At 42.4% G+C, this 12,932-nt stretch overlaps 1 protein-coding gene across 1 annotated transcript in view; it reads right to left on the bottom strand.

The window, feature by feature from the left end:
* lss (lanosterol synthase) overlaps positions 1-12,023 on the bottom strand; it is a 32,720-nt gene extending 20,697 nt beyond the window's left edge. Inside the window, exons 1-5 of the mRNA XM_003215214.4 lie at positions 11,865-12,023; positions 7,927-8,098; positions 4,959-5,097; positions 3,226-3,334; positions 514-635 (exon numbers count right to left, since the gene is read on the bottom strand). Of these exons, the coding sequence (XP_003215262.2) occupies positions 514-635; positions 3,226-3,334; positions 4,959-5,097; positions 7,927-8,098; positions 11,865-11,938 (616 nt within the window). The 5' untranslated portion in view covers positions 11,939-12,023. The remainder of the gene's footprint in view (positions 1-513; positions 636-3,225; positions 3,335-4,958; positions 5,098-7,926; positions 8,099-11,864) is intronic.
* Between the last annotated feature and the right edge of the window lie 909 nt (positions 12,024-12,932).

The following is a 12,932-nucleotide window of genomic DNA, read 5'->3' as shown; positions in this document are numbered from 1 at the left end:
TGCTTAATTTGTAAAATCATAACCTAATTTGATGTTTAATAGGCTTTTCCTTAATGCCTCCTTATTATCCAACATATTCACTTATCCAACATTCTGCCGGCCCGTTTATGTTGGATAAATGAGACTCTACTGTATTTCCTCCTAGCTCTTTTACCAGCAGTTTTATGATGTTGTGAATTAAACTAAATTAACCTCCCCGCATTAAGCAGTCCCTAATTTCTCTACTTACAGCTGCAGCTGTTTTCAAACTGCTTAGGGGGACAGTAAGCTAGGCTATTAAACAGCCGGGAGCTCAATCCGACCATGGGCTTCGATTGCATGACCTTTCAGTCAGCAGTGATATATTGCTGCTGCTGGCTCTCAGTACTTTCATCATTTCAGAACAGAACAGGCACCTGCCCCATATCATTCCCAGGGTTTATCACTACTATAAATGAGAAGGGGGGCTTTTCCCAGTGATGTTGATAGAAATGGAAATCCATCTCTACTTCCAACTTCCAAATGGTAAATCACCTTTGCTATGGAGGTTGTTTCGAGCCCGCACCAGGTCTGGATCATCAGGACTGACCCCAAGAATTCTCATGGCAGTGTAATTGAGAGCAATAGAAAACACTGTGGACTTGTCTTCAATATGCCTATCAAACATCAAATAAGAAAAGAATTAGGGACACATGCCCACACAAGCAAATTCAGCTCTATCCCTTGTCACCCAATCTCTTTCATATCATCCCATCCCACTTCTGTATCACAATGGTGGCAGCCAACAACATCATCTTCCTGCTTTCCCCCTGCAAACACAAACCTCAGACTCCCAGACAATTATTTCTTCGTCTTCCCACTTGAAGGGCAAAAGTGGCCCTGGGAGACTTTCCCAGGGCTACTGGCAGCAGCAGTCAACAAATGTGGGGTTCACTAATGACAATGAACCCCACATTTCCAGACAATCTCATCCAACATTTTTTGTAGATGAAAAACAACATTGGGGACACTACCAATCAATGGCCACAATGTCAGAGGGTTGATCAGTAATGGCTTCAAGTACAGCCACTTTTAGACCAGTGAGGCATTCACCACACTGCTGCTGACCCACTCCAGCTGCTTTAATAAGCCAGAAAGAATAAGGATCCAGCATCCACAGAAAGCTAGGCTGGCTCCTCCCCAATGTTTCTCTGTTCGGAGAGAAACCAAAGACTTTTAACATGGAAGCAGGGGGCTTTTTATGGAGATATTTTATAAATTTATTGCCACTATTTTTAATTCAAGTTTTTGACAATAAAAACTCACAGAAAAAAGTCACAATACTTATAAGTGCATTAACACAGACATACTTAGGCAACAATTACTTAACAAACATATATCTCTACTCTACCTATAACTCTAAAACTACCAACATACAGTATACATAAATTAGCTTTAAAAATGGATTTCCAGCTTCTTTTGTCGGTTTCGCTATACATTTAACATTTTTTCCTTCCACTTTACATCCAACAAATTGTTTACTTCTGCTTATTTTAACATTTTAACATTTACAAATGAAGGATATTTGATCCTTTTAAAAGGTGTTTGTTTTTAATGCTTCTTAAATATTGTTTGATGTGTTTTTAATTGTTTCCATTTTTATTATGATTAATTTTTTAATTGGCTGTGTTGAAAACAGCCTTGGGTGCACTCTGGGAGCAAGGTGGTGTAAAAGTGCAAAGGAAGAGGAAGAAGGGGAGGAGGAGGAGGAAGTAGAAGTAGTAGTGGTGGCAGTCTACAAGGATCCTATTTACATCCTTTGGTTGCACAAACTGAAACATATCCAAGACACAGGAAAATGGGTACCAAGATTATATCCCCTGGACCTGTATCGATTACATCCTGCAGGTCAGAGTAGATCTGAGTGATTTTATCTGCAAAGCTGCCGCTAACAAAGGTGTCAAGAAGTCTGAATTTTGTTCTTGTGGCCCAGAATATAGAAAGCGGCTAACCACTCATGACATCTCCCTTGATCAACTATGTAGATGGAGCAATATAAAATTCAGAATATCTACTTTGGTAGTGTAGAGTCATATAATCCAGTTCAAAGAAAGTAATGTGGATGATCTGATTTGATAATCTGGATTATATGGCAGTGTAGAAGGGGCCATGGACAACCTCTCAGCCAGAGATGATGCCTGGGTGCAATACACAAGTGTGTTTCTTTGCAGTAAGGAAAAAGTAAAGGTTTTCCACTAACATTAGGTCTAGTCGTGTCTGACTCTGGGGGTTGGTGCTCATCTCAATTTCTAAGTCGAAGAGCCAGCTTCGTCCATAGACACCTCCAAGGTCATGTGGCCGGCATGACTGCATGGAACGCCTTTACCTTCCCACTGGAGTGGTACCTTTCAGTCAACAAGTTCAGCGGCACAGCGGTTTAACCCACTGTGCCACTGGGAGCTCCTTCCTTGCAGTAGGAAAACCTTATTAAATACCAGTGATCTATTTGCGTCACTACAACACTAAATGCCTTGGATCACCTTGCATTTCTTGCCAGGAAGGCAATATAAAAAATGGAAACAAAATTTTAAAAAAGAAAATGCGGAAACTGTGCATGAAGATAAAACCAAAGGTTTTAAGTCATTGTGTCACAGAAGTACTAGTTTATTAATGCAGACCTAAGTATGATGATTCTGTTTCACAACCAAAGCGAACTCTGTTTCTTAAGCTATGGGTTCCATTTAAATGTGTGTGTTTTTTCACCATCTAGTTCAGGGGTTCCCAACTAAGGCCCCTGGGCTGGATGCAGCCCTCCAAGGTCATTTATCTGGCCCCTGTCCTAAACTTGAGACTTAGGGTTGACCTAAGACTGAAACGACTTGAAGGCACACAGCAACAATAACAATCCTAATTTTGGACTATTTCATCATAGTCTGTCCCCCCAACAGTCTGGGTGATTGTGAACCAGCCCTCCACTTGAAAAGTTTGAGAACCCCTGATCTAGTTACTTTCTAAAATGTGGTGACTGATGTTTTTTCTCAGACTAGAAAAGTACAGCTGGACCTCCACATTTGCAGGTTTTACTTTTGCTGATTTGGGGACCCCAGGTTGAGAACTACTGCTCTAATCTAAAAGTCATCCAGTTATCTCACACCATCTCCAATATCTAGTTTACGCACTGAATTTCTAAAGCATTGTAGAAATTATCCATTTGCTTTCCTGCATCTTAAGCACCATTTGGTTTGATTTTTTTTTCATTGTACTCACAGGCCCCATCCTCCATCTGGGAGCTGCACTGACCGCAAGTAGCGAACCATCTCCTTCTTGCTTTCCTCTGGTAGCGGTATCTTGGCAGCATGGCAGGTGATGAGGAGCCCTGTTCAAAAAAAAAAAAATCAGCCCTTGCAGCAAGCATTCAGAAAGGTAGCCTGGGATGGAACTGTTTGTAACAACAACAAAATACAAATGGGAGCTGATATTAAAAAGGAGGAGGGAGCAATCTATGCTGAGATCACTTCTTGATATAATTTACAAAGTGTTCAACAGAGATAAACTCTCTGATGTGACCAGATAAACCAGTGGTTCCCAAACTTATTTGGCCTACCGCCCCCTTTCCAGAAAAAATATTACTCAGCGCCCCCTGGAAAGGGGGGCGTGGCTTAGAGGGGTGGGTGTGGCTCCTGCTCAAAAGGGCGGGGCTAAGCCTCTCCCCTAGTCCAAGATGCAGGGCTGGGAGGGGGAAGTGGGCGGGGCCACAAATGAGGGGCCAGGACTCAGATGGGCGGAGTTACGATGGGCGGAGTTCTAACAAGCGCCTCAGGGGAGGTATACAGAGGCTCAGCCCTGTCTCGTGCTCTTGGGAAGAGGACCCGCCCCCGCCCCTAGCCCCGCCCTTTAGCCCTAAAAGGCCACTCAGGAGAGGTATAGAGGCTCAGCCCTGTCTCGGGTTCTTGGAAGGAGGCCCCGCCCCCTTCCCTAGCTCTTCCCTCTGTGTTCCAACAAGCGCCTCAGGAGAGGTATAGATTCTCAGCCCTGTTTCAGGCTGTTGGGAAGAAGCCACGCCCACTCCTCTAGCTCTGCCCCCTGTGTCCTAGATCAATGTATAGTACTCTGCCCTAGATTAATGTATAATACTCATAGCAAGCCTGGTGTGGGTTATAAGAAGTGACAAAGAGCACTGGAGAAAGATGGGGGCAGAAATATTCCTTCAGGTGACTGGAACAAGCTAAACTTCTGATTGCAGGATCTCCATACAATGACTACAGCAATATATATATATGTGTGTGTGTGTGTATGTATACATATATACATCCAAAAAGCAGCTGGTCTGGGCCTTCCACAGCCTCCCTCCTGGAGCTGATGACACTGCCGGTGAACCTCTCGCCTTTCCCAACCTCTCGCAGGCTTTTCCATGAAAATGAGGGCAGGAGGATGGTGTACTCTCGCACTAGTGCTAGCTCATAAATCAGAGCTAATTTGCAACTCAGAGCAAAAAAAAAAAAAAAAGCCAAGCAACGGCTCAGATCTCAAAAAAAACTCTGCAAGTTGGGTCACTCATAAGTCAAAGTTTCACTGTACTGGTATAGAACATCAACAGAATTTAAGTTCATTGATTTGTACCTTCAATTTCTGGTCTGCACACTCATGGACATATTTGACCTTTTTCTAGGTCCTCAATCCATAATAAGCAATAAATAACAGACCATCTTAGAGGAGTTAACAAGGCTTTGGAGGTCATCAAAGCAAGATGCCTTCTAGTTTCAGTAAATCTCCATCTCAGATCCTATGGCTTGCCTATTTGTCCCAGGTATCTGGCAAACAGTATATGGCAGCACAAAGAGGATGAAGCAACTACTGCTAATGTGAGTTCTATCTTCTCTGAGTGCACCCGCTTATTGGGTTTCATAGAAACATAGAGTTGGAAGAGACGACATGGGCCATCTAGTCCAACCCCTGCCATGCAGGAAAAGACACTGGCCAAGTCTTTCTGGTAAACGTACCTGGCAACAAAAAGAGAGGTCCTCCATAGTCCCCGGCCCAGTGGCCATCCTCTGCCTGTAAGCCTGAGTAGAATTGCACACCATTTATTGCTGCCTCCTGTGCTGTGTTGGCCTTGGACAAGACTGGGAAGAACTTACTCTGCAAGATATGAATAAGAGAAGTGATGGAGAAGTGATAAAGATGTACTCTGCAACATAAATTAATGTGTATTTTTATTTTAAAAAACACAGAAAAACATTCAATTCCATTATTATTATGGTATATTTTTTTCAGAAGAACTCATGATGATCTCCTAAGCAACTCCAGCATTTTAAAATCTCAGATTGTAGAGATTAAAAAGGTTCTTTCTCAACTCTTTTTACACATCTTGGGACTGGGGGAAAAAATCATGAACTGAATTAGAAATTGCCCATAGTCTACATTTTGTGTTTCTTCCTTCTCTTTCTTAAATCCTACATCCTGTCTGAAAATTCATTGGTACTAATAAAATATATTCTATTTTGACTCCAAGGACAGATTTTTAGGTTTTGTTTTTGTGTGTGTATGTCAGGAGCAACTTGAGAAACTGCAAGTTGCTTCTGTTGTGAGAGAATTGGCCGTCTGCAAGGACGTTGCCCAGGGGATGCCAGGATGTTTTAACGTTTTACCATCCTTGTGGGAGGCTTCTCTCATATCCCCGCATAGAGCTGGAGCTGATAGAGGGAGCTCATCCACGCTATCCCCAGGTTGGATTTGAACTGGCAACCTTCAGGTCAGCAACATAACCTTCAAGTCATCAGTCCTGCTAGCACAAGGGTTTAACCCACTGCGCCACTGGGGGCTCCAGATCCTTAGTAGTCAGTGGACTAATCAATGAACAGATCTATTGGTACTGGTACAAGAGACTGACTACTAGATCCTTAGTAGCCAGTCTCTTGTACCAATACCAATAGATCTATGTATAGATTAGTCCACTGACCATATCAACAATAAGACAAAAACAAAAATACACAGACAAATAGACACTCATCACTTTGCTAACACTCCTGTAATCATTAACTAAAATAAATTTTAAAAAATGATTAAACTTGATTAAGTAATAATTTTGGTAAAAAGGGAATAAATTATAGGATGATTGTATAGTATGTCTTTTCTTATCATTCTCATGTAGTTTGAAATGACTGCACCATCCTGAGGAGGCATGAGAAATAACTGGGAGAAAGGTGTGCAATCCTACTCAAAACCTATTCTTGACATAGTCAAGACTCTGTTAATGCTATCAAATGTGCAGCTACTCTTCCTCCATTATTAGAGTAGTAGGGAGCAACCCATTTGCTGCCCTATATGTTACTCCTCTCTTTGCCATTTGTGAGCTGGATCCCCTTACATTTCCCTGTGGGGTCAGAACATACTATAAATGTAAGGACCTTCTACACTGCCACATAATCCAGATTATCAAAGTAGATAAGTAGGTAAAATTTTCTCCTGAATTGTGTCCAACTCGGGGGAATGGTGCTCATCTCCATTTTTAAGCTGAAGAGCCAGCGTTGTCCATAGACATCTCCTAGGTCATGTGGTCAGCATGACTGCATGGAGCGCCATTACCTTCCTGCAGAAATGGTATCTATTGATCTACTCATTTGCATGTTTTTGAACTGCTAGGTAGGCAGAAGCTGGGCCTAACAGTGGAGGCTCACCTCGCTCCCCAGATTTGAATCACAGACCTTTTGGTCAGCAAGTTTAGCAGCTCAGCAGTTTAACCTGCTGCGCCACCAGGGGGCTTACCAAAGTAGATAATCCACATTATCTCCTTTGAACTGGATTATATAAATCTACACTGCCATATAATTCAGTTCATAGCAGATAATCTGGATTTCATACGGCAGTGTAGAAGAGGCTTTTGTTGGTTCACGCTCCATAGGCAAAAACATGGAAACCTTTAAGAACTCCTACTAGGAGTTACCCTCCTGACAAGGCCAGTCTTCATACCTGCCTCCTCTCCCCTCTCATGCATCTCTCAGCTTCAGTTACTATTTTGTGGGAGGCTTTCTCTTCTAGTCTGCTTCTACCTGTCCCTCTCCTCCTTAAAAAATCTGAACTTTAAATTTCTCAAAGGCTCTATGTTCCTGCCTACAGAGAACTGGCAGATTCATGCACATTTAGGATGTCCTGTCCCACAGCAAGACAAACCTTTTTGTATTTGAATTGCTTGAGCAAGGAAAGACACCAGCAAGGTACTCTCTTTGGGCATACTAGTTCCTATGATAGCTCTTTTGACTTCAACAGAAACAACACTGGTAAACATTGAACATATTTTGGAACACATTTTCTAATCACAGATCTTGCCAGAGCACCACATGAACAGAGTGTGCACACCTAAAAAATGAGGTTTTTTTGTCATGTATCTTATGGCACTTTTTACTTCCTCATGTTTACAAGACTTTCTTAGCGCACTTTCACCCAGTTCATTTTTATGACTTTATTGCTGTGTTTTAACTGGTGTTCTATTAATGGTTTTAATTTTATTTTGTATCATTTTTCTTTTTTAAAAAAATTTCATTCACGCGTTTTTTGGTACCTGATGTTATTGTATGTTTGTTTTGTATTTGTAAGCTGCCCCGAGTCCCCTTGGAGAGATGGAGGCGGTGTACAAAAATAAAATTATTATTATTATTACTATTATTATTATTATATGTCTTCCTATGGAGAAGCAGGTGTGGTTGAAGCTCAGCAAAAACAGATCGTCTTTATGCAATGGATCACTCTCTGTAGACTTCTACACTGCTTTATAAAATCCAGATTATCTGCTTTGAACTAGATTATATGGCAGTGTAGACTCATATAATCCAGTTCAAAGAAGACAATGTGGATTAGCTGCTTGATAATGTGGAATATATGACAGTGTAGAAGGGGCCTATATCTCTGCATCCTGTCCCACATTGAGAACTCCAAAGCCTTGGGGGGGGGGGGGGGTATCGACCCACTTACAGTGTCCAGCCCAAGGGAGTGTGCCTCCAGTCCAGTTTGCTCCCGGTCAAAATTCTCGCCATCCGCCACATGTCGCCAACACTGCCGTCCCTCCTCATTGCTCAAGCGCCAGCGAGTTAAGTCTGTAGCAGGTTCTGTTTTGTACGGGCCACCTCTTCTCCTCCGCAAACATCTAATGAGTGACCCAGAGAACAAGTAAACTCCAGAAACCAGAAATCATCTTACAATGCTTTGGTCTAAAAAGAAAAAAAAACCCAACCTGAACAGATCAGAAAAGGGCCCCAAAGAAACAAATTTCAGCCTCAAGATAAATTGCAGCAAGCACCAAATACCATGTCTTTCTTAAAATAGCATCTCAGATTCTTCCTTTTCTTTCTATTTTGTTGTTGTGAATTTGTGTGTGAGTAACACAGCTGATATACTCAGAGAGAAAGCTTTGCTTTTTCCTAAGATAAATTTTCCATAGTAGTGGATCCACAACTCCACAGATTACGAACAAGATAGCTTCTGTAGGTTTGTTCTTAAAATTGAATTTGTATGTAAGTCCAAACAGATGTTTTTGTAAGAGTGTTTGTGTGTGAGTGTGTGTGAACACCCCTGTAGTGATTTGCTATCTGTGCCCCTGTTCAGAAGATTTTACCTCACCTTCTATCCTTGTGATCACTGGATTTTGAAAAAAATATATGCATATTTTGGAAACAAGTCTCTTCAGTAGAGATCCCTTTTCCCCATGATAATTCTTCCAGGAGTGAATTTCCCTTCCAAGGGACAGATTTCTCTCCCTTTCTGTGTCAAAACCCCCATTGACTATGAGTTTTTTGTAAGATAGGATCTTCGTAACTCGAGAATTGTCTGTACAGATAAGATGTAACACTCTCAAAATACTGTTTCAGTTGTGATCTTCCTTCTGTTCAAATTGCCTGAGTATGGTACTCAAATTACATCAATGTACGTAAGGCAGTGGTTCTCAACCTGTGGGTCCCCAGATGTTTTGGCCTTCAACTCCCAGAAATCCCAGATAATCCCGATTATCAAATCAGATAATCCACATTACATGATTTGAACTGGATTATATGAGTCTACACTGCCATATAATCCAGTTCAGATAAGATAATATGGATTTTATATGGCAGTGTAGAAGGGGCCTACTACTCTTGTATAGCTGAGAAGGGAAATATGTTAGGCTGAAAGTCACCCTCTTCTCAACAGAGGACTAAAGGACATGCCTGAACCTGAAAGACAATGTGGAAATATACTGGCAATCGATTCTCTCAAAACTGTTAACAAACAACAGATAACAGAGTCTCGTAAGGTGTGGTTTGAGATGGTGATAAAGCAAGGCATTTGGATACTGGGCTGTGGCAGATCACACAGCTGGTGATGGAGAAAGCCAGATTTGTATGCAAAAAAGAAGAAATAACCTGCCTGTTGTGAATTGGAAAAGTACAGCACATGTTTCCAAAAGATACCAAATCCATTTGAAGAAATTCTACAGGAATCGGAGGGGGGACCCATGCTGAGGATATTATTTTGCTCTAAAATTCATTTTCTTCTCAAACTGGAGTGATTTGATACATGCTGATAGCTTTGACCTGTTCATAATACTCTTAACCCAGTAATGTGCTGTCACCTGCAGAAAATCCTGTTCCTGGTTTGAAAGTGTTATTCCTGTTTAATTGTTCAAAGTTTAATTACTTTGGAAGTAGTTGCTCTACTCCAGAAACTTCGTTTTTGCGGCTGTCACAAACTATGTTGAATTGGTTGCGACTCTATGAGATATTCATTGAATAAAGTTTTGGCAGTTAAATAAATTTGTGTTGTTGAAGGCTTTCATGGCCAGAATCACTGGGTTGCTGTGGGTTTTCTGGGCTGTATGGCCATGTTCCAGAAGTATTCTCTCCTGACGTTTCACCCACATTTATGGCAGGCATCCTCAGAGATTGTGATGTATGTTGGAAACTAGGCATGTGGGGTTTATATATCTGTGAAAGGTCCAGGATGGGAGAAATGACTGCTTGAGGCAGATGTAAATGTTTCAGTTGGCCACCTTGATTAGTACTGAATAGCTTTTCAGCTTATTTATTTATTTATTTATTTACAGTATTTATATTCTGCCCATCTCACCCCGAAGGGGCTCAGGGCGGATCACAATGTACACATACATGGCACACATTCAATGCCATGTGAACATAGAGACAGACAGAGACAATTTAACCTTCTTCAGTTTCCAGATTCCTGAGGTGATGCTATATTCTGGCCACAAGAGGAGCAGCTGCTTTATCATTCACTGTGATACGACTTCCTCATTCCAAATGGTACTGGACGATTTTTATGGTGTTGTAAATTAGTTAAATTAGCCTCCTCACATATAAGTGGTACCAAAATTTCCTACTTGATAGATGTACCTATCTTTTGGGTTGCTTAGGTCAACAACAAGCAGGGCTATTTTTTTATTTTTAATTGTCGGGTGCACACTCCGAGACGGGCTGGCCTTGAACTCATGACCTCTTGGTCATAGTGATTTATTGCAGCTGGCTACTAGCCAGCCTGCGCCACAGCCCGGCTTCAAGGTCTGGCTTCTTCCTGCCTGGGGGAATCCTTTGTTAAGAGGTTTTAGCTGGCCCTGATTGTTTCCTGTCTGGAACCCTGCTGTTTTCTGAGTGTTCTTTATTTACTGTTCTGATATTAGAGTTTTTTTTAATACTGGTAGCCAGATGTTGTTCATTTTCATGGTTTCCTCCTTTCTGTTGAAATTGTCCACATGCTTGTGGATTTCAATGGCTTCTCTGTGTAGTCTGACATGGTGGTTGTGAGAGTGTTCCAGCATTTCTGAGTTCTCAAATAATATGCTGTGTCCAGGTTGGTTCAGCAGTAGCTCTGCTATGTCTGACTTCTCTGGTTGAGTTAGTCTGTAGTGCCTTTCATGTTCCTTGACTCGTGTTTGGGCAATGCTGCTGCGTTTGGTTGTCCCTATGTAGACTTGTCCACAGCTGCATGGTATATGAGACTCCTGCAAAGGTGAGATGATCCCTCTTGTCCTTTTCTGAACATAGCATTTGTTGGATTTTCTTAGTGGGTCTGTAGTTTGTAGGTTGTGTTTCTTTGTCAGCTTCCCTACACTTTTCCTCTGGGTGGATATTCTCATGGCTTGTTCTTGGCCTTGCAGTTCTTCTGATGTCTGTGGTGGGGTATCAATTGAGCACATTTTAGGTGGTTCAGTTCCCCTGGGAGGAAGTGGTGTTTGCAGATTCATTTGTACAGTCTGCCAGGGCTTTAACTGTGCTTCCTCCCTATGCATAGGGAAATTGATGAAGAACCACAACATACAAACTATCTACGGACAAGGGTTCTTTCTCCCACCCTGGACTTTACACAGATAAATAAACTCCAACTCTGAAGATGCCTGCAATAGATGTGGGCAAAACGTCAGGAAAGAATACTTCTGGAACATGGCCATATAGGCCAGAAAACCTACAGCAACCCAGTTTAATAAACTTTCCCCATGTTTTTACAATACAGCCAATTAGGAAATAATATTTATTTCCCAGGAACAAAAATCGTGTTACATACATAGCGTCATACATAAATAGACCTGGTTGGATTGTGCTAGCTTACCGCATAGCTGTGGCCTCAGCATCCACACTATTAGAATTAATGAATTTGTTACTGCCATGACTCAATGCTATGGGATCCTAAAGAGTCCCCAAACTAACAACTCCCATGGATTCAATCACATTGATCCATGTCAGTTAAAGCGCTGTCAAACTGCATTAACTCTACAGTGTAGAACAGTGGTTCTCAACCTGTGGGTCCTCAGGTGTTTTGGCCTACAGCTCCTAGAAATCCCAGCCAGTTTACCAGCTGTTAGGATTTCTGGGGACCCACAGGTTGAGAACCACTGCATTAAAGGGACAGCAGCTCAAAGATGCCGTACTCACGTGCCGTCCATCCTGCTGCTCTCCGGCAGATCCGAACTCACACCAAGAGCGGCTGGAGTGATGCTTGGCAGCATCGGCAGTCAAGCATCACAGAACACCCTCAAGCCAGCGGAATGCCGGGAGTTGGAGTCTTTTACAGGAAGCCGGCGCTTTACGTTTAACCAAAGGGAAACTACGACACCCGAGATCCTCCGAGGCAACATGCCATCTGGACTGATATAAGCCGACCAAGGTGCCAGCCAATCACAGGGGCCTCCGATGAGGCTGTGGGCGGGGCCTGCTGGGCAGGCTTTCGCTTGAGGAGGGCGCTTTGTTGGGGTTTCACAAGCGAGGGAGGAAAAAAAAGGTCAGAATTGTGTTTGTAATGGGAACGATGGGATGCATCTACACCAGGCATGGATAAACATGGGCCCTCCAGGTGTTTTGGACTTCAACTCCCAGCATTCCTGTCCTTAGGCCCCTTCCTTTCCCCCCTCAGCCGCTTAAGGAATGCTGGGAGTTGAAGTCCAAAACATCTGGAGGGCCCATGTTTGCCCATGCCTGATCTACACTGTGGAATTAAGTGGTTTTAACTTTTTATTTCTAATTGTTTCAGTGCTTAGAAGGCTTTGTAAGACATTCCCCATTTGCAGAGTGATTTTTTTTCCAGATTTGGTTTCCAAAATGTGGTCGTTTGTGCCATTCGGTGTCATTGTAAACATGTTCCCGTCCTGAAATAGGCTGCTTTGAAGCCTGTTTTGAAATGTCCGCTACTACTTTGCCCGGCAAGAAGGCTCAAGACCTTCTAAAACTGCAGCACCTGAGATTCCATAGCATTAAGCCATGGAAATTCAAATAGTGTCAAACTGCATTCATTTTACTGTATAAATCCAATCAATCAGGGCCAGCTAACGCCTCCCAACAAAGGATTCCCCCAGGCAGCTACCAGCCAGGCCTTGAAACTGCGGGCCATTAAAATGCTAATCAAGGTGGCAAATTGCAACATTCACACGTACCTCAAGCAGACAAGAGTTCTCCGCAGATATATAAACCTCACTTACTTAGTTTCCCACAGACCCCTCAATGTCT

This window comes from Anolis carolinensis, chromosome 1 (assembly GCF_035594765.1).
Source record: "Anolis carolinensis isolate JA03-04 chromosome 1, rAnoCar3.1.pri, whole genome shotgun sequence".
Taxonomy (NCBI): domain Eukaryota; kingdom Metazoa; phylum Chordata; class Lepidosauria; order Squamata; family Dactyloidae; genus Anolis; species Anolis carolinensis.
This window is presented reverse-complemented; position numbering and strand designations above follow the sequence as displayed.